This window comes from Ixodes scapularis, unplaced genomic scaffold (assembly GCF_016920785.2).
Source record: "Ixodes scapularis isolate PalLabHiFi unplaced genomic scaffold, ASM1692078v2 PGA_scaffold1__304_contigs__length_218370807, whole genome shotgun sequence".
NCBI lineage: Eukaryota > Metazoa > Arthropoda > Arachnida > Ixodida > Ixodidae > Ixodes > Ixodes scapularis.
In genome coordinates this window covers 104,677,838-104,699,708 of record NW_024609846.1, presented here as the reverse complement: position 1 = coordinate 104,699,708, position 21,871 = coordinate 104,677,838, and the positions used below count along the sequence as shown (strand labels likewise).

At 43.6% G+C, this 21,871-nt stretch overlaps 2 protein-coding genes across 2 annotated transcripts; one reads left to right on the top strand and one right to left on the bottom strand.

The window, feature by feature from the left end:
• The first annotated feature begins 1,327 nt into the window (after positions 1–1,327).
• Positions 1,328–18,592, top strand: LOC8032742 (required for meiotic nuclear division protein 1 homolog). Its single transcript, XM_029991923.3, has 11 exons — positions 1,328–1,838; positions 1,917–2,074; positions 4,563–4,744; positions 6,827–6,866; positions 11,515–11,615; positions 12,157–12,257; positions 12,610–12,674; positions 12,972–13,048; positions 13,130–13,250; positions 17,723–17,839; positions 18,355–18,592. The coding sequence occupies exons 1-11, from the start codon at positions 1,757–1,759 to the stop codon at positions 18,394–18,396; spliced, it is 1,086 nt and encodes a 361-aa protein (XP_029847783.2). The 5' UTR covers positions 1,328–1,756; the 3' UTR covers positions 18,397–18,592.
• Positions 18,593–18,995: 403 nt separating this feature from the next.
• LOC8032743 lies at positions 18,996–21,749 on the bottom strand. Its single transcript, XM_040214282.2, has 3 exons — positions 21,484–21,749; positions 20,786–20,952; positions 18,996–19,718 (listed from the first exon to the last, which is right to left on the bottom strand). The coding sequence occupies exons 1-3, from the start codon at positions 21,685–21,687 to the stop codon at positions 19,604–19,606; spliced, it is 486 nt and encodes a 161-aa protein (XP_040070216.2). The 5' UTR covers positions 21,688–21,749; the 3' UTR covers positions 18,996–19,603.
• Between the last annotated feature and the right edge of the window lie 122 nt (positions 21,750–21,871).

Sequence of the window (21,871 nt, the reverse complement as noted above, 5' to 3'; positions counted from 1 at the left end):
CTGCTATCTTTGGGAAACGAGATGATCATGAATAGGCACAAATGCAGTGTTATAGCTCAAACTTGGAGTTTGCTTACTAGGTTTGGCCATGTGAATGGGGTGTAATGACAATTTCAGGTTTTGTTCATTCTTTCTCTTCAATGAATACTGGACGTCTGTAAAAGGTTGCCGACGTAAAGAATAGGTTTATGTTGAAAATGATTGTTCGTCTTTTTAGGTGCAACAATTTATTTGTGCGGACTTTGTACAATTTCATAGCTAGACATGAACAGTGCAGACTTGTAGCTCAATAAATGTCCAGATACGCTATGGAATCTTGTTTCCTCAATTTGAAAAGAAAAGTCTCAATCATGTTGATTAAAATGTTCTAAAAAAAGTAGCTATTTGTTGAATGGATATTTAGGTGGCAGGGAGTTAGTCTGCATCTAAGGGGTATTTTTATGTATCCGCTGAAGATTATAAGTTAATTCCTTGCAGCACGGCTGCAAATCTGGGGTGTTTAATGTGCACCTAAACACTAGAAAAAAAAAAAAAAAATCTTTAGCGGGAAGTTAGTTCGACTCGGTGTGTTTGCTGCAGCTCATTTAACCAGGAGACTATGACATGCTAACCTCGGGTCTCTAACGTTGATCCGAATATTCAGCCATAAAAGTTAAATATGTTGTATAACATATAATAATGTATTACTATTATTATTATTATTAGGGAGCGCGAAGTTCGTCTGGTCTGTCTAGGGGCGTACTTATGGCTGTGCTAACCAGGGGTCTCTAAACTTTTATCAAAATAACATAACGAAAACTTTATGGATATCTGTGACATAGAGGGAACCCTGCGCGTCTAAAGATGATCCAGCATGGTCTAAATGTACCCATAAATGGGAACTGTCACAGTTTTGTTTTCGATGTGTCTCCATCGTTGCTTGCAGCAGAGTGCATAATTTGCCTCGCGTATTGTAAAAAGCGCAACGTCACGTGATTATGATTGTGCGTTTTTTTAATTATATTATTGTATTTGCATCCAAGTACAATTTTTAATATTGCCCGCTTATTACGGCGCATTCCGCTCATTCATTGTGGACCTTGTGCTATTACTTTTTAAAGTAGCCAAGACTAGCCAAGACACTTCAGATGTGTCTTGTTTGTTTATAAATTTATTTACGAGGAGAGTAGTACTAGTAGTACTGGTATAGTCAGTTACAGGTTAAGAAGGTAGCGGCAAATGCCCCTCAAAGGGAATCAGATATCCCTCCGCCACCTCCGCATCCAATAGCGTCCCACCGTTTCCGTGACGTCGCGGCCAACGCGCGAGGAGGGTCTTGCCTTTCTGTACATATATGCTTTATCTTTCGACTTTGACTTAGCATTGTGGAAGCCGCGAGAGGGAGATTAGAGTTCTCCCCCACCGACGGAAACAAATACGACTTTCGGGGATTAGCTTCCCCCCCGATGGATACAAAGGCTGCTTTCAGGGGCTCGGTTCCCTCTCCGATGAATACAAAGGTCGCTTTCTTAAAAAGTGGGATCGGAGACAAGTGGGAATCCATTGAAGCGGAACAAGGAGCGTTTCCAGTGAACTTTTCTTTCGACCGCGGAGAGATTTGAAACGGGCGCATCACACTTGTGGGAGGAGCTTCTCCTACCTTCTTGACTTGTAACCGACTATAGTACGTTTGTCGGCGTTTGTCGGCGTTTGTCGGTTGCGGTAGTTTTGCCAGTATTGCGCGATCCTTGCAAAGCGGTTTTCTGTTCCCTTTACAATGGCACGCAGGTGTTGCCTGCTGCTCTGCAGGCGAAATTTGAGCTGTGTCTCGGACGTTGCCAGAGTTTCTACCTTCGGAGGTTCGTGTTCATGGGTGAACTTCTACTTGCTTACGGTGCCTTATTCGGCTTTGTAATTCCAAGATGTTTCTTCCTCAGCATTGGGATATGCAAAGACAGAAGCACGCAGCTGGCTCCGAGGGCTGGGCAGCTTTGCGTGGCCTCATGCACGCTCGCCCGCTTGTCGGTTCTCCTCCCTGCCGGTGAAAAAAAGACTCGCCAGAAAGAAAACTGTTGCAGAGCAACCGGCACCTGAAGTAAGCCTGCGCTTCTTGTCTTGTTTTTGTTTCTTGACATGCGGTTTTTTACGCGAACAATAGCTGGATACACAAATAAACAGCAGGCCAGACGTGATGATGTGGTGTGTCCGAGTCCCACTAGAGCGACAAACAGAAACAGCCGACTCCGATAATCCTCAAACACGCGCAGCATGCATGCAATGGTACCTTTGGCAGGCTTCCAGTGTTTCGGTGCTGGAAAAGTAAGCACGATGGGATCGCAAGCCTGCCAAAGATACCTTCGCGTGCATGCTGCACGTGTTTGAGGCGTGTCGGTGTGGGTTGTTTGTTTGTCGCTCTAGTAGGCCTTAGGCAACGTAGACGACAGACATTAAAATGTCTCTGTCGTGTTAAAACCTATTTGAGTGGTGTTTAAAAAAAAAAGATTTTTGTATGAATTAGTAAGTGCACTGTGTAGGTGCCCAGCGTTTATTTAAACACAGCTACACAGTAAACAATATGCAGCTCGAAATTTGTTTTCTTTCCGCCCGAAAACAGTTGGTTGAGAATTGGCCGGTTTCGGTTGCGCACGCCACTCTTTTCTATGGTCATGTGGCGTTCAAACTATGTGTACTAAATATATTCGAAGTCGTGGTTCATCTAAGGCACACATTCAATATTAAAAATATAAAAGAATACAAACCTTATTTTGAGGCACCCAACAAGCTGCAAATACAATGACAAAAAAAAAAAAATGTTGCACAGATTAATGGAAGTACATGTATACAAGCCATCCTTAATATGGCGACGTACCGCGGGCTGAACAACGCGATGCCAGCGCACAACAAACCAACGTTGCGATGGACGTGGGGCTGCTACTTCAAAACTTGTTCGTGGTACCGGCCAATCAATGTTCACGCTCAGAACATCAAGCAAAAGAAATATAAGTGTGAAAAAATCACACGCCAAATGGTGAACACAACTTCATTGTCTGCTTCATACTCTAAAAGAGCGGAGGAAAAAAAAAAAAAAAAAGTGGCCACGTCACCTTTGGCCATGAGCTCCGATGCTCGTGTTTCAGTTTCGAGCAGTTGAGTTTTCTGCCTTTATTAAATATATATATGTGACCCTGTAGCAAAATATTGATTGGGTAGTCTCCTGACACAATATTAAATCACCATGGAAAAAAAATTAATGTTTGGGGGGGAGGCATCACTGTGTGCCTTGTTCAGAGGTGGGAGATCCACTCGAGAGAGTTAAAGGGCCGGTGCAACGATATTCAGTTGGAATGTTTTTCACTAGTGGGACTCAAGGATATTTGCACGCAACGCCACTGGCCAAGAAACTCCTTTGTTGCGGTGTAATTTCAAGGACAAAAGCGAGCATTTTCATCCAGTCTCTCCTTCCCAAAACTTTATGACGTAGCTGGGCGGTCGCAGTGCCGCCCAGTAACGATATTTGAATGCGGCTCATAGATTGGACCCGAGCATTGCATGGGCACTCAATTTGGGCTCATGATAATTGATAGCTCAAGAACCATTCAGGTAGTGGCCCGTGTTCAATCGCTGCAATGATGACAATAGCCAAACCACAGCAATGTCTTGAGCTCAGTGCGTGTCCTGTGCCTTGCCATTCCCAGCACATGGCTATGATCAACATTGGCGGCATATAATTGGCTCCAGATCACGTGGCCTCTTGTTCTGGCTGCGAGTTGAGGGGGTGAACGCTGCTCGTTTTTCTTTAATTTTTTCCCCGAGACTTCGATATTTGTGCAAAGTGCAAAAATCTTTGCATCGCCCCTTTAATTACATTTAAGTGAACACCTTTTCATTGAAAATAATTTTAGCGGACGTGATTTCTTTTGGCGAGTGTGATTTCATCAAGTTGTCTTAGCAATTGTCGGTTTCTTACAATTCATTGAGTGACGAGGATGCAAGGCATTTATTCCAGTGACGTTTTTGCAAATTACAGAGGCAAACCCGACAGGTTACTATGGTTGATGACAGGTTAAGAATAAAAAAGCTCCTCCCACCTCTCACTGGAGAGGAGGTCGCCTCCTCTCCAGCGTTAGGATTCCTGGCTACGCTATTGATATGTAAGCAGTCTCTCGTTAAAAAGAATTTAGAAAAAGCGGAGGATTGTTGCTATCTTTTCTAAATTTAGCTTTCTGCAAAAAGAGATGGGAAGAACTGGCATCTCTAAAGCAGCATTTGCTAGCGGCATTTATGTGTGGGCCTGGTGGGCTAACATTTTTGTGATGAGCCGCCACAATCTGTCACCACAAAATGGCATGAACACAGAGAGCAGATTGGTTAGCCGTGCCCCAGTCATTCACTAAAATTTAGATTCGCTCGAATGACCGGTGTTTGCTAAAACGTCATTCACTCATGTGATATAGACCCGCATTTGCTAAAATGACTTCCAGTGAAACAAATACCTCCTACTCCGTCCACAGGCCTTTCCTAGTGTGTTCCTTTAAACTCCTGCGTTGTCCAGAGGTGTAAGAAGCAGTTTGTGTGCCTTCCAGAGCTGCTCCCTGGCAGTTGCATACAGCACGGCAGAGGAGTACAACTTGGCCTCCCTTGCAAAGGCCTTGCAAAAGCAGGGCTTGTATGAACAAAAGACTTTGTCTGACGACGTGGCAGATGTGCTATGTGCCGCTGCTAAGTACAAGCTGGATGAGGAACCGAGGAACATGTTCATCTTTAGGTGAGACCTTGGAACACCTTGCAGTGCTCATGACTATAGTTCAATGGTTACAAAGTTGATGGATGTTATACCAATGTGTAGCAAGTGAAGGTGTGGTGGTATGATACTATATCTAGATAGATGTGTGATTCGTCTTCTAGCTATGGTGTCCATAGCCACAATCTTTAGAGCTTCACAAACTGCCAAAATAGAATTTTTCAATATTAAATAAAGCTTATTTATTCTGTACCCACAACACCTTTCGGCATTACAGTGCCTCTGTCTGTGCATAGAGTGGGGGAGGGGTAAGGAGGAAATAGAGCAGAAATATAAATAGGACATCAGAGAAATTGAACAGCAGGTAATTTTTTTATAAAGCATCTTGAACATACTCACAATTAAATGTCTTTGAAAACAAAAAATGAAAGACGTGACAAATCTCTGTAACTCGAAATTAGAGCGCAGCTCTTAAGGTGGGGGAGGGCAGGGTATGCCCCTCCTCCTCTTCCATCCCTTCCTCCTCCTCAAATTCAGTTTCCCTGTTAAATTTAGCGGGGAAAATGACATCACATGAATAGGTGTCACGTCACCCATGAAGAAACTCAGTTTCTCGGCTAGATTTAGCGGGAAAATTAACGTCACGTGACCTCAACACCAGTTCAATTCCCCACTAAATTTAGCTGGGAACTGTATTGGTGTTCAGGTCACGTGACATAAATTTTCCCGCTAAATCTAACAGAGACTGAATTTGTCCTCTAAATCTAGCGGAGAAACTGAATTTTCCCGCTAAATTTAGCAAGGAATGGAATTGGTGTCGAGGTCATGTGACGTCAATTTTCCCGCTAATTTTAGCGCGGTTACGCCGACGCTGATGACGCGAAACCCGGAAATGGCCGCCTAAGAGCTGAGCTCGAAAACTCGAAACACTAGGCCTGTTTTCCTTCTCTGAGAACAGGCGCAGTTAATAGAATAGTTTTTTCCAAATTACTGGTTTGAGTAAATCCGGTAGAGCAGACGCATTACCAGACCTTGGGTAAGATACCTACGTAAAGTCCAATAAGGGTGCCCACCCAAAGTGAAGAAATAAATGGTGAAAAGCGTGAGGGATGAGACAGTAAAACTTTTTGAAAAATTTTTGATAAACCGATAAACACAAGAGGCACCCCACTACAAACCGCGTGACACGGGAACTGATACTGCAGATCGCGGACATGTCAAATTCGCGTTTCCCAATGCAATATACACGTCGGAATTCGCTACAAACTTCTGTGTCACGGGAAAGAATATTGCAGACTGCGGAGGCAGCAGATTCGCGTTTTATGGTGCAACAAACACGCGGAAACGGGCTAAACTTGCATGCCACGGGAACTGATACGTATTGCGCGTGCAGATCGCAGACATAAAACGCAAAAACTCGCTACGAACGCACATGTCACGGGAATTGATTTTGCTTGCGCAGATTGCGGACAAAAACGCGGGAACTTGCTGTGAACCTGGTTGTCTCACGCACTGGTGTCGCAGATCGCGTGGTTGAGGAGATTCTTGTTGCGCAAGTTCCTACGAGAATCGGGGGGTAGACGGTGTTTTGGAATTTTTATGTTGCGGATATTTGGCCAGAAAAACGGGATGGTCTATCTTTCGGGGGAGGGTGCCCTTACGGGATTTTATGGTAGGTAGGTACATTTTGTTGACTCCATTGAGCTGCAGTAACCTAGCCTAGATTGAGAACCCATAATACTATGACGTTTGTGCCCATCCTGTATTGTCTTAGGCCTCCAAGTTCGTACAAAGAAGCCTTCTTTCTTCTTTTCTCGACCAGCTCAAATAGAGAAAAGGAAAAAGAAGCAAATATGGTTCAACTTTGAATTTGGAAAAATGGTGGATTACTTTGGTAGTTGGATTTTGCAGCTGATGGCAGTTGGATGGTTATATGTATCGTCAATGCCACCTTGGTTACAATCCTTCATCGATGAAGAAGGAATGTGGAGTTATTTTGTAGTGTTGATATTTATTATCAAAGCCACAGTGAGCTTTATTTTAGTGTCAGTTGCCTCAAACATGTACCTGTCCTTATCTAAACCTTTCCCTTTTCTTCGTCTCTAGGGAAGGATCAGTTGTCTTCTGGAATTTTCCCGAAATTGAGGTAAATCCCAATTGCCCAAGCGCTATGCTGGCCCTGTCCTTCCGTCTACTTGCTCTGCTCTCCATACTTTTTCAGCTTCTTGTCCAAGCCTTTCCTTGTTTAACAGCATCTATCCCATTGACCTGCATGTGTGAGTGTCTCCTGGATCAGTCAACGCAGAGTGCCCATAAATGTTACAAGTTACCATGTCACACTTATATAAGCGTACATTGATAGTGTAGCAAAAAAGAAAGATGTGATTTTTGGGAAAAGCATCTTACAGCTCTCAAACTTGGGCTGCTCTAGATGTTAGTCACATTCAAGACCAATCTATTGCATCTGCAGTGATGGAAGTGCTGCGCCATTTGCACCAAATTGTGCCATGAACGCAAGTCTGCTACATGTTGTGCCAAAATGCCATTTTTTGCTCAAGATTGTGCTACACCTGACCAGGAAAAACTTAAGCAAAGCTTAAAATATTTTAATAATCGTCGACACTAATATTGGAAAAAGTAGAAGAACTAAAATGGTAAAAACATATTTTTCATGGTTTCTTTACTCACCGTAGCTAGCTACCGTGGTGGCCACGTCATCAGATAATGGCGTGGCCAGTGCCTAAAAGTTCAAATGAACTTCAAGACAACGATGTTGACGATGTCGCGGAGCTAGAAGTCGCGAGAGAAATTCATAAAATGGCTGGATGGAGCAGCGCAGATGGACAGTCACACTCACATGCACACAAGAAGGAAACAGACTCGCAGCGCTGACTTACAACTCAGTCCTGTATTTCTTCTTCCTCAAATCTTCAACTTCTTCACCTTTGCTTCATAAAATGGTGGTATGGCAGCTGCTGTGATAAGCCAGAACAGGGTCCCATACTCCTGATGAGATCATTTGATTTTCATCTCAGCTACATGCCCCCATGCTGTGGCACAATCGTCTCTCGCAACCACGTTCACCACCTTGTACAGGCGCACGTGTGTCGAGCTTCACTGCGGCACGTCGGTGCATTAGGAGAAGTGGCTTACGTGGGAGAAAACCCGCGGGTAAGTGTGGTGCGATCGGAACTTATGCTCAGCACGATTTCAGGTCTACCTTTTTTGGTCTTGATTGTTGATGAACTTCTAATTTTAAAGAGCGGTGCCGAGGAAGGAAAACGTAATAAGAAACGCGGACTTATAATAAGCAGACGAGATAGTTCCCACACAGCAGTGGACCAAAAGAACTCCATGGAACATATTTGTATTGATCAACATTTTAACAGATGTGCTAGTTTTTTTAGGACTTTTATACAAATGATATTGATTGGCTACATTAACTATGAGTGTAAAAGAGGGAATGTGAAAGATACTTGATCTCGACTGAAGTATCTTGCTATGATTCATTTTTCAACCATTTTTTTCTTAATCCCCATTGTAAACAGAGCCTACTTTGACCTGAGCCTTATTTCTAAAGAAACAGTTGTGTGCCATGTTGTACTTTTTATGATTATTCGTATGTATTATAATTATATAGGGGAATGAGTAACATTCTCCAGTATCAAAGATGAACCCTCAAGGCCTTATTATCAAAGGCCTTGAGGGATGTTAATTGCATCAAGTGATGCAATTATCGTTTAATTTTACAGTGATATGCTAAGACATGTTGGGATCTGCTCAATAAGAGTCAATGGCTGCTAGAAACCAACAATTTGCCTGCTACAAAATTCAAATACCACTTCCATCACTGCATTTGATGGCAATTCACCAAGACAAAAATTGAGCTCTTCTACTGGTTGCTGTTGCTTAAAAGATGCATATCGACACCACTGTTTGTTCAGTGTTACGTCTATCTCAACATCCAAGCTCTTTCGAGTTTGAGCAGCTGAAATGCAAAGGTATAGGCTACCTTTGCACCCATTAAATAAGGTGCAGAGCTCACTTCCTTTCTATTGCCTTCGGGCCACGTTTTGCTTTCATTGTCAGTCCTCACTTCACTGGTGTCTAGCTTTTAGAGTAGATATGGGCTGAGGTGCTTTCCGGTGCATATAATGTTGTGCTACTTTAATTAGCTTTGTTGAGTAGATTTGTCTTTTAACCATAAGTGCACTTGACAGTTTTGGTACCACCATAGTTTCATAACGCTATGGGAGAGCTTGGTACGTGACCATCCGCGGTGCTAGCCCCGCTTCCCGTTATAAAAGGGTACAGCCGTTACCACCTATCTATCTATTTATCCTTTCGCTTGACACTTCTCATTTCTCCTGTCTATAACAATGAAAGATGCGTTTTCCAGACTACAATTAGTTGTCTTACTTTATACCCCCCATTCCCCACTTCCCCCGCTGACACGGGGTCCTCCATCACTGTGGCGGGTTACCAAGAAGTCTCTGACACATCCATCCTTGGGAACCACCACCGTAAACATTCAGCACTGCGACTAGCGCCATCTAGTACAGGCACTGCAAACCAGTACGCTTAATTGCCTAGCTCTTCGCTCGCAAAAGCATTGTTTTCTTTGAGAACAACTGAAAACGGCTGATTTCCCGAGTTCTTTTGTTAGAGATCAAACAAGAATGGCCAGTGCTTCCACGCAGTGATCAAATACTATAGGCGTAAAAAACTTTTGGTGTATCCGAAATTATTTTTTAAAACCATTTGTAATTGCAAATTTGAGGTGGCTCAACCAAACGAGAATGCCCCCTCCGGGACAGTAGCGCCCCTGGCGGCAGCTTTCGATCCCGTACCAAACTTTGGCCAAAGTTTCGTGACCATGTATTGAAGGACTCTTGTACTTCTATGCAAGTAATGTTTATGCTACTGCTGTAGCATGATGCACGTTAAAGGAACCATGAAATTATTTTTAGACTTCCTTCTTAGCTTTTTTTCCTCGTCAAAGGCGAAATAAGAAATCATGGGGTCGTGACGTGTTTGGGCACCGGATACAATGACTCCAAGCTTTCACCGTGCTTTTCAAGCACACCATAGAACTTGTCATTCGCAAGAGAGGATAACTGCCATCACCGTATTCATTGGCCACGAACGCGAATCAAAATATTTGTCGACGGATTGTCTGTTGACGAGAGCATATGTCCGAACGATGCAGTACTCGTGTCCAATGCATGAGCTGGGATCAACTGAGGTGCTTTGGTAACTGCAGATGTATCATAGTGAAAAGGCAGAGAGCTTTCAAAGGAAAGGGGTACGAGGCAGTCTGCTATAGTATTTTCATATTTTTGCACCGAAAAGCAGGTTTTTGACTGTCTACTCTCTTTCTTTTGGCCCACTGAACGATACGCGATCAGTAACATTCCAATCTAAAATCATTTATCCCAACTGAGCCAGTGTAGCAGTCGTGCTGCACTGGCTCAGTTTTTCATCTGGAGCATGGACAAGTTTTTGCATACTTTAAAGGCAGACTGACCTCACATTGCTTAAGCACCCAATGTCTAGTTTGTTTTGCTCCACGAGTCTCTAGTGACTAACTGGGTTCCCACTATTATAGGGGCACTGAAAACAGCTCTATATGATTTTTCAGCAAATTGTTCTGACAAAGTGGAGCCCCCGAAAATTAGCATAAAGCTTTGAAATTGAAACTTGCAGCCAAAATCTGAGAGAAGGTAAAGCAAACATAATGTTTCAGCTAAAAAATCTTGGTGAAGGTGACCATGAGAGACTGGAACATCATGCACATTGGCAACAATACAGTCTGTTCACCTTGTTTAAGGAGGGACAATACCTGGGAATGTCAACTTTTGAACCGCTCACTCAATTGGCGTGATGCTTGCAGGTGGTGTTTGTAGCCATATAGAAGGAGGGTATGCGAGGTTTCAGTCCTGTGACCAATTTTATGAGGTACACCTCCACCATGAAGTAAAGCATTGCTTTGCATGGAATCTGCTCAATGAATATATCGTTGAAAAATGGTGTTGATAACCACATAGTTTTCTGGGGGAATGCATACTGGAATACCTGTTGCCGGTTGGTATAAAAAGAAATTTAAGAAAATAAGCATTTCACAAGTGAAACAAAAAGCTTATGAAAAAAATTTTCTTTTCACATTTACTAAGTTTTGCAAATTATAATTTTTCGTAATAAAGGAACATGAACATGCAAAATCCAAGTCCATAGTAACCGGCTCCATAAAATTTCGCCTTATCAGCCGCAAATATCAAGTCTCTCGATAGTTTGATACTGAAACGATAGTTAAAATTTATTAAGGTGGGATTCATGCCAAAAAGTGGACTGGTGGAAAAGTGCTCGAACCTCTACCTTTTCTTTAGCATTAATGAGCTGGAAATAATTTATAAAAAAAATAACTATGTACTGTAAACAAATGAAACTTTCTGGTAATACTCCCTGATGTTGGTGTATGTACATACGAGGGCATTTTCAAGATAAACTTTTTTTGCAGAAATTTTTTTTCGTGGGTAGTGACTCTTTAATCGATAACCTTTGTGGACATGGAATTTGTGAGGTATCAGCCTCTGTTATGTGTTGCAATAAAGTTCAATTGTTGAAACTACTAGCATCTGCATTAGTCTTACGGAGGCCATACACTGTAAATACCGATCACCATGCAAAGGAGCTGTAAGACGACATCATTGCAAAGCTTGCCAATATAGTACACCAATCTGTGAAATACAAAAACGATGCAGGTGTGACATAACTCTCTCCTCTACCATTTGCAGAGAAAGGCCATACTTCAATTCCTCAAACCGTATGAAGAAAACTCTTACTGCAGCACGCTTGTAGAGCAGGAAATTGAAGCCCTGGAATTCAAGCACCACGAGTAAGCCCAGCGTTTCCTTTTAGTATTTAAACTGGAAAGTAAGTTGTTTCAGCAAAATTACCAACAGGAAAAAAAAAAAGCGAACAACTATCCTTTTTTTATATGTAAATCTTCAGACTTTCCATAAAACTAAAAGTGAAAAAGAAGGAAATATCAACTCGCACAAAGATAAGGATAGCTACATATTCACTCGGACCTTTGGTACTATAGTCTGTTGCAAGTTAGAGAAGTGGAACACGCTCCTTTCACACTTTCCACTTTAGTTGAGGAAATGCTGGGCAGGAGGAGAGTTGAAAAGAGGAAAACACCAATTATGGTAAGCGAGGAGCTTCGCAGGAGGGTCTCGTCACGCTATTCTGAGCCTGTGACAGACTATAATGAGGTACCTCTGTCAGAACACTTTGCACGCGGTTATTTTCTGACCTGTTTTCAGTTGCATTGCAAATTGTTTAAGAAGCTCAAGATCCCCGTTTGTCACCACATTGCGTCGAGCAAACCTTCTCCCTCTAATCGTGCGGAGCACATCGTTTTCTCTCTCCAGACACAGGACGAGGCTTGTGAATGGAAACATCTTTCTGTCTCCTCAGAGCCCCGACACAGACCTAGAGAAGTACACCTTTTCAAATGGAATGGCCCTGTCGGGTATGGTCTTCGTTTTACCTTTGTAATGAGGATTAAATTGCGTGCCGTAAGCAAAGTACTTCGGTATGTGGCAAATTTCATTCTCGCAAGTTTTGTAAACATTGACGGAAGTTTTACCGCACAAATGTACCGCCCATGTGCGGGCAACTTACTCGGATTTACAGACCAGTTTTTTCCTCAGTCGTGAAATTTGACACAGAAAATGTATAAAATGCTAAGCCTGCAAACATACTGTCATTTGTAGTAAAAAGAAAAAAAAATTATATTTAGTTTTAGGCTGAAACTGTAGGTGCCTCAGTAATTGTAGCCTCCAGAAATAACGAGGCCACTTTTCTTTTTCTTTTCTGTTCAGTTAAATTGGCCATTTGGGAAGCATTTCTGGACGCCTACGTCGAGAGTGTGGAAAGCATAATCGAGGTATGTGTCGCACCCACTGTCTAGTATATTCGCCGACGGGACGAGATGGGCGGCAAAGTCTTTCGGCGAGAAAACTTCGATGACACTCCCCGGTATCTCGTGGGCCTCGAGCATTCACACGTGGACAACACACAGTGGAAGGCAACAGGCGCGTGCTAGCGTCCGTAGGAGACGTCCCGTCATTCTCGTCTTGTTGGCGACCATTGTGACGTAGTATCGTCTGCTCTAGCAATTACAGAGTTTGAGCCCGACTCGCGTGCCACGTTTTTGCCTGTTTTTGTTTCGGAATTCTTCCAGGACATGAAAGAAGGGAGAACAATAACCATGACGAGGGAGCATGTCTTCAGAAAGACGGGAGAACTGTTTTCACTGAGGTTTGTCGAAGCTGAAACGAAGTCGCCCGCAAGCGGCGCCCAAAGGGGCTGAACACTCTTTGGTGCCCTCTGCGCGTGCAGGCACCTGATCAATCTCAGCTCGGACTTGCTGGACACGCCAGATTTCTACTGGGATCGGCCGGCGCTTGAGAGCCACTACCTCAAGGTTGTGAGGTACATGAACATCGGGAGGAGAACAAAGGTGGGCCCACTGAGCACATCTGAATAGCCATGTCTGTTAACTGCTGTCTAGCTTTTATTTTTTATTTTATTTTTTTTTTTTTAATAAAAAGGCTAGCCTGGTTCATGATGTTGCATGAAACTTGGACAGTAAAAAGGGGCATTGTACTACTAAAGGCTTATTCACACGATGCATCTTTTCATCGTGCCACAGTTTAGCGGAACCGAGATCTCGCAAAATCGACCTGTTCACACGTGAAGTTTGACGTGCAAAATCTGCGACGTATTGACTCGCAAGAATTTCGCCAAACCTTGTCGTCTGCACTGGGAATATCAAGCGTTTCGCATCAAAATGATATGAAGTACGAACAGTGTGAAGAGACAATCTGATTTATTAATACCACTCAATAAACTTTGTCAGATGCGGCTCACTGGGTTTACTAGTCCTGCCGAAGCCGGGAAAGACTGCGAACGTTAAAGAACAGCCAGATGATCTCGAAGCATCTCAGACGTTTTTGCGCTGCTAAAAGAAAGTTATCCTCAGTCATCATGTTTTATATGCGGTGCTTGCACTCATCACGACTGCTGATGAATCAGCACTGCACCACCAACCTGTACTGCTAAAGCGCCGTCCACACACTTGCAACCGAGTAGGACCAAGACTCATCGCTCGTACGCCCGTCTCCGCTTGTCACGTTTGATTATTTTTTTCGGCTTTGGCTCGGATACGGCCAAAAATCAAACTCCTCGAAACCTCGCTCCGCCTTGAAGGTCAGACGTCGTAGCGAAGTCTAGCGGTCATTCGAAGCGTCCGCGTTTCTCCTTCATGTGATTGACAGGCCTCAAGGAGGTTTCAGCAAAAAATTGCTCCAGAAGTGAGGAACACGCGCCACTTTTTCGGTTGCGTTCAGACAGGGAATCTGTTTCCTGAAACCTAGTTTCGCGACACAAGACATGCCACAAAGATGCATCGTGTGAATAGACCTTGAGACTGCCTCAGTCAGATGCGAGGTGTAGGAGGTTGTAATGCTTCGACGGCTGTGCGACAATTCTACCGGGTGTCGAAGCCAAAATCGGTTACTTTCGGCCCAGATAATTTTTTTTTTTTTTTGTTTCTAGTGGGTACCCGATATGCTCATACGGAAGTTATCTAAATCCTGAGCATGTGCAAGACATTTCCTTTGCAGTGGTGCCCTAACTGTCACTCACTTGTTTTTAGAGATTGGAATTGCAGATTAATGTGTTCAAGTTTCTACGGCCTAGAAAAGGGATTTTTCTTGTCTTCCTTTTAAGACATGGCTTGCCTGAGCAGTTTGATTTCTGTTGGCAATTTCATGTGCCAAACCGGTGCCTTTTATATAGTTACACAATGCCTGTCGGCTTCAAGCAGTGGCAATAAGAAGCGAGAGGGCAAATAGTACTATGTGTGGCTTCCATGGTGGAGCCACCTAGGCATTCAGCACAAACCTGTCGTGTAGTGAAGCCAGCCATCTCCTCCGCAGGGGACTGTATGATGATGCAGTGACAGCAAGGTATTTAGCAGTCTTTGACCGACAATCCAAAGCTCCATACCAGCTCACAGCTTTCAGCGAAATATTTTTTCTTGTTCTTTTCTTTTTATAATTCACCCGCAAACTATTTTTGTCCACGCGATTCACGGTAACCGCCTAAGCCCCAAACTGTCGCCGAAGCAGACGACCAAGCGTTCGAGCTCCGCAAGCGCCACCTGGCCATGCTTGCTTTGGTTTCGGTATTTTGTTTAACCATAACTTTTCTTAAAGGGCAACTCCGGTCCATACTTTCGATTTTGGGATTATGGCTGTTTTTAGTGCAGTTAGCGCCCCTGAGTTGCAAGGTGTAATTTTTTTCTCGTTATTGTGCGTAGTTTTAAAGATATCGACGTCTCAAAGTTTTAATGGGGCGCGGCCGACAAAACCGAAACTAGCCGCTCGAGGTTCCGGCAACACTGGAAATCAGCCGCTATGTGGACGTGACGCCAAGATCGTCCTCGTTCAGCGAGTACGCAGTCCAAGCAGTCCAAGCGGCACCTACCTCTGTTGCGCTAGTCGTCTAAAGATAGAAGGCAAACTGATTTTGTTTTAACTCTGTATATGTGGTAGTTATCCAGCATATGTAGCAAGAGTTAGTGCGTATACCCAAAAGCTAGCGACTGGAAAACCCGTCAACTCGTTCGGTGGCGTACTCGGCGGCCGCCGCCGCGCGTGCGCTACGCCGTGCCGTACTCGTTGCTTGTATACCCAAAAGCTAGCGACTGGAAAACGAGTGAACTCGTTCGGTACCGTACTCGGCAGCTGTCGGCGTGCGTGTGGTCTCCCGCACTCGTCGGTAGGCCTAAATTGTCATCGGGGCTCCGTGGATGGAGCGGCGTTGCTCTACGCCGCGCTGCCAGTGACGTACAGTGCTGGCGCTTTCGCGCGGCGGGTCAGTCCCAGACACGAAGCTTTGAGGCTCTCCGGCGCGTTCCGCAACAACCGAACAGACGTGTGTCAAGCTGCAGACGTCTGTTTTTTCGTTACTTTTTCCTCAGGCGCGTAAAAGCCGAATTTGTAAGCTACGACACTAATTCACCACATAAGTTCGTCCAGGTAGTGAATCTTTGTACAAATAAAAAAAAAAACTTTCCGCTCTAAAAAAAAAGTTCTTTGGGCAGTCATTTTCTTCTCAAAGCTAGCAAAAGGTTTTTTGGGTGATAAAGGAAAACAGAGAACGTTAGCAAGGCGAGAACACTTTCTTTCCCTTCCGGATTCCCAACCCCACCCACAACAATTTTTTTTTATTAGAATACATACGATTTTAAGTTTTCCTTCGTAACTTTTGACTAAGGCAAGTGTTTTTTTTTTTTTTGCATTTTTAAATATTATTTTTACCTTCAGCCGAACTCGGGCAAATTAGAGAGTTGTAACTTACAAATCCGAACTTTCGCGATTTCTTTAAAATCCCTTGTGGTATTCACAAGCGCAATGTCAATTAATACTGCTGCGTAACGGGTTGGAACGAATGGGAGGCGAATGTTTATATCGCATGAGCTTCACGCGCCGGCTGTTCGCTAGTAGTCGTTACGGACCTGAATACTACGCACGAGATTGCGTAGTAAACAAGCAGTGACGCAAAGCAGAACATTGTTTTCGCTCTCATTACAAACTTCAGTGTTTGGAGCTAGTTAGTGGTTGTACTCTACATGCCCACCATTCCCCATTCAACAGACATTCAATGGAGCATGAATGCTCAATCTTCAACACTGCACTTGACGATGACTGTTTTATTTATTGATCAGGATACTTTTATCATGTTTACCTTTCTGTACATGTATGATGGGCAAAGAGCGACGGCACGGCATCCTTTTTAAGCCTCGACCCCTTCACTGACAAGCCACAAGCAACCAACACCGTAGGTTTCGTTCGTAACTCTCCGGCGAAAAATGATCGGAGCAGAGCTTCGATCTGGGAGTCGACGTCCAAGGCTTTCCAAAGTCCACTTGTCGAACAGCGTTCACTCACACCTTTTCCAATTTCCGATCCATTGGAAACTTGTGAAAAAGCACCTTCGGGTTGCGCAGCGGCTTGTTTGAGCAGCCCACAGCGCTTTAAGTTGTACTCGGCATCTTTCGAGGAACAGCTGGGCAGTCTTGGGCGCACCGAGTTGCTCGCTAAAACGAGTCTAGGGGACCTCACAAGCAAATAAACAAAAGGCTATACCGAAGCTACACGGGCTACAGGTAAAAGCAACGGCTAAACACGCAATTACAAGCCGAAGTAGCGGTGGTAGCGGCACAAAGAAGCGCGCGCGACGGCTGCGCCGTGCTCCCGTCCGGAACGGAGGAAAAAAAAAGAGGACGATGTTGACATCACGGCCCAATGTTGCTTTAGCGATCGGCAACCCGCTGGCCGCCCGCTAAGGAGCAGCGGCTCGCGGCGGGTCGCGTTTTTATTATCGGCATTAGTTGAGAATGCGGCGTCCCACGGACGTGAAATTTTGGCTGGGGTCGTATTTTGTGTCACTAAAGCGATACCAGTAATTTAATTAATTTTGAGTTTTGGCCGGAGTTGCCCTTTAAGCAAGGTGGTCGCTTCCATAAAGGCGTTCCACATGTAGTTAAAATACATATATATCTTCAATAATGACGCAAATACTACATGCTAGAAAAAGAATTAAAACAAACGGCCACCTGGCAGCGACGCAAATACTACATGCTAGAAAAAGAATTAAAACAAACGGCCACCTGGCAGCGCTGTATAGGTGCTCGTGCACGATGCAAGGTGGACTAGCGGGTTTGAGCATCTCGTGGAGAGACGCCGACAGGCATAACTTATATAGGAGGCACTGGCCAAGCGTGGAGATGCTTGCTATTATGGCCCTATGGAGGGGGCTACCAATCTTTCTAAATATAAATAAGCTACACGGTAGGTATAGTCTGCATGAATGGGAACAGTTGTCGCCATACACTTTTATGTATTCCCTGTTCCTTGGGCTCAGGTGATGAATGAGAAGCTGACTCATTGTTGCGAGCTAATGGAGCTGCTCAGCCACCACCTAGAAGACAAGCACCACGTTCGGCTGGAGGTCATGATCATTGTTTTGATCATGGTCGAGGTGAGAAGTTTGGAGCACCTTATTTCTCATAGACCCGTTTCAAAGTTCAGTCTAGCCACTATGCTCACTATTGTCATCCGAGATATGACATCCGTGCCGTACTAATGGTTGCCTGGTAGTGTCCGATGAAGGAGCAAGTTGAAGGAGCACCCAAGCGGATGATGCAAGGCCTATACATTTGAGGCGTTGGTACAATGCAACGCACAAATTGAATACAACAATTGTGTTATCTTTTGTTCCTAACTCGCACCCAATCATTCTGCTGGCACACAACGGCTCTAAAGCCCTTTGATGGAGAGGATTTTATTGAGGGGTTTATGTGTGTTGTTGCTCCATCCCGATTAAAGCCATGTGCTGCTTTCCCAAACAGTTGTTGTAACCAATTGTTCAGCTAGCTAAATGAAAATTGTTCAGTTTACAACTTTGAAAATCAACAGTGTCCTCACTTTTGCTTTCATTTTTCCAAGTGCCAGAGAAAGGGGATGTGACAAAACTATCCCTTTCTTCTTTTTCAGGTGGTGTTTGAATGCTTACATTATGCAGCAAAGTTCTTTTAGCCATCGTAATCTGTTGACAAGTAGTGCATGCACATCCCTGTCGCATGAAAAATTAAAATAGTACATATGTTTCTCCATAGAAACTGATATTACATTGGGTCGCTGTGCCTTTTGTGCTGTGCATACATGTTGCTACCAGCTACATAGTTGACTGTCTTTTTAGGTTATCACAAAAATAAAATACATACTTTTTTTTCAAACATGTTTGTGAAATTCATACCTGCCAACCTGCAGACTTTTAAATTCGTAAAACCCCTGCAGCCGCAAAGGGGGGGGGGTGCATTTATATGTGGGTGAAAGGCGAAGTTGCCATCAAATACTAAGCATAGAAACTTGTGTTCAGACCTTAAAGATTGGTATATTTTTGACATACAACAATGGATCAGAAAATGCTTTGCTGCAGTCTTGCCAGCAGAAAATGTAAAGCCAGGGGCTGCAAACAATGTAACTAAAACAATGTTTTTAATTCTTAAAAAAAAAAAAAAGTTATTACAAATTTTGCGCTGTTCTCCAGTAATCGAGGAAAGCCAGGCCCCCCCCCCCCCCCCCCCCCCCCCCTCTGTGCACGCCTATGAATGGAGTAGAGAATTAGCTGAGTGTACATTTTGAGATGTTAGTTTATTAGTTGAGTACAAGTCATTACAGAAGACTTGGTATTGTAGTCGTAATACGAAAATGCTCACTTGTTAAAAAAGTTTAAAAAAAAGAAGAAAAAAAGCTGCCATGGAGACATTGTCACTTATATAATCCTAAAAGCTTTTGAAATGTCAATAGGTAAAATAGTTACATAATTCTTTTTAAGAATCTCAACAGTGCACCGACGTGCACAAACAGTTGCCACTATTTTTTTAAAGAATCTCAACAACACACAGATGCACGCAAAAATATTTGCTGCCATCTGGCAGCAAGCTTTGGTAGAGTCCAACGTGCTTCTTTTTTATGGTCATACAGTGCACAAACATTTACGCATGAATTGGAAAAATAACACACAACTGCCTTCAGATAAGCGCAAGCAGAACCCTGAAGAAGCAATTGCAACACTACACAGATCCACTGGTATGAGATTCAGGCTGCACTGGTACGGTCAGTCCACTGCGAAATGATAGATGCGCACATGATTATGAGAAGCCAGTAAATGCAAGTATTTGGCATGGGGTGGATGCAGCTTGCAAGCCAGGTATTTGTGCCCTAGAAGTTTGTAGCGTAATCACTTGGAAGCTCTCTTGCAGATCCTCTCCGCCACTGTATTCAGCTCCTCAATTCCGTCCGAGATGTCCTGCAAGTCTTGTTTCAGTTTCCGAGCAGGTGTCCCTGGCGTGCAACTGCCGAAGGATTGGAAACGTCCAACAGTGCTACACATTTCAAAAAGTAATGTGGCATCTGCTCAGGGTGGAGAACAAATATCTCAATGATATAGATTGTGATCTAAATCACACTGGTTTCACTATAAGGACTTAAGTTTAACCTTTCCGGCAAAAATAATCCAGAAGATATATTGTTTATTTACCATTTGCCTATCATTTGATTCTGTTATGTGCCGAAGCTTGACTTAACATCGATTATAATCCATTTCATCTAAATACCAAGTGCCATCAGTGATATAAGCCAACAAGGCAAATCAAGCTCTTTGGAAAGAGCTGGATCACGGCAGGCATTTTTCATGTTCCTACTCACGCGTTGATGCCAACGATTTCAAGCAAGCGTGAGGAATGCGTCGTGACATTTTGCTTTCAGTCTGTGCGTTTGTGTTGCAACAAGCTTTGGGCCCCGCCCAGACTTACAATGAAAAAGTATAGTGGGGTCATTTTGTCTTGCATAATTGTTCCGTCTGCTCTTGGAAACCATGCTACCACGTCGTAACACAACACATTTTTAAAAAAAATTTGCTGGGACTATGATTTGGACGCTGTGCTCGAGATGATGACAAAATGGTCGGAAGCTGTTTCATGAGGGGACTCGAGAGTTTGAATCCCGGTGCCATCAAATTTGGTCTTTTGGCGGCTTTCTAACTATAGTATATTCTCATTCGATCGTACAATGCATTCATCCGCATATTTTGTCTTTAAAGAGCATGAAAAGACAATGAAAATGACACAAGATTTTCATGCGTAAAAGCTCCAGTGACCCATGTTTTGACTAGTTGAGAGATTGCAAAAAATGAAACATGACTTAATAAAAAAACGAAAAAAAACCCCCAAAGAACTAGCTGTTTCTGTTGCAATAAGGCGTACAATATTGTTTACAAGAATAAAAAGTTGTGAATTAGGCTGTATGAATGTGACCAAATTTACTGTGAATGTACTGTGAATTTCTCTTTGCATGCTTTTCAGCGATTTAGGGCATTGAAGGAAGATGCAAGTAATATTAAAAAGCAAAGTGATGTCCATACCTTCTCGGTGTGCGTTGCCTCCTGGCACTCTTGTAGCCGGGAGTCCTCGGACTGGGCGTCTCAATGCCGAATGGGGTGTACAACTTCACGGGTGTCTGACACCTCAGCGGAGAGTAGGACTTGGGCAGACGATACCTGGTCCGAGTTTGCCTGCCCTGCAGGCATTTCTGCAACAGAACGCGAGCTCTTTTCTTAAGAACACGTTGCTTTGAAAGACTGTTCAGGCACCAGGAAGTACCACGGGGCTTTCGCTGAATGACGTCTCGTCGTAAAGGCTGCAATTCCCACCTTTTCCTAGCTCAAAACAACAAGCCTTACAGAATCGCTTACAAAAAAATGCATATTAGGTTCTAAGCAGGGCACGCTTTTAACAAGAAAACTCCACCGCTCTTTCATCAATTCATAACCGTAAAAAAAAAAAAAAAATGCGTTTTTTTTTTTTTGTTCTTAATGCTTTTACAATTCAAAATCTGCTCTGTGAGCTAGTGAGAAATATGCGTAAAGCCAAGTAAAGCTTAGGAAGACCGAATAATGGATCATAGATGACAGCTTTACCCACGTGTCATCGGAAACCGGTAGGGACAACGCCCAAGGGGTGCAAGACCCCTAAAGATATTTTTCTACAATTTCGGATCGGATAAGATCTTGCCCGTTTCACAGATGGATCTGGATAATAACGCGGAGAGGTTAAAACTCACGTTGGAGATGTTTTCAACTGCTGATTTGACGTTGGACAAGGTTTGGCGTGCTGTGCTCTTCACCTCCCTGAGCGCGTAAAAGGCTGTTCCCATCGAGCGGTTGATCTTGGTCCGGTTCTCCTTTCGTAGCTTTCTGAAGCTCTCCCTCGTTTTCTCGCGCAGGCTTCTTTTAGAAGCGTTCGTTTCTGAAGTTTGGGATGACATTTCTTCAAATGACGCGCTCGCCCAACAGTAACCGGATTCCAGCCAACGATCAAAATGTGACGTCATCTACTCTCGCCAGAAAGCCGCATTTTTATTTATTTTTATCGCTTCTTTAATGTAAACGGAACTGTTAATATTTAAAGTAACGATGAATAATCTTAAAATACGATAAAATTTGCCCCGC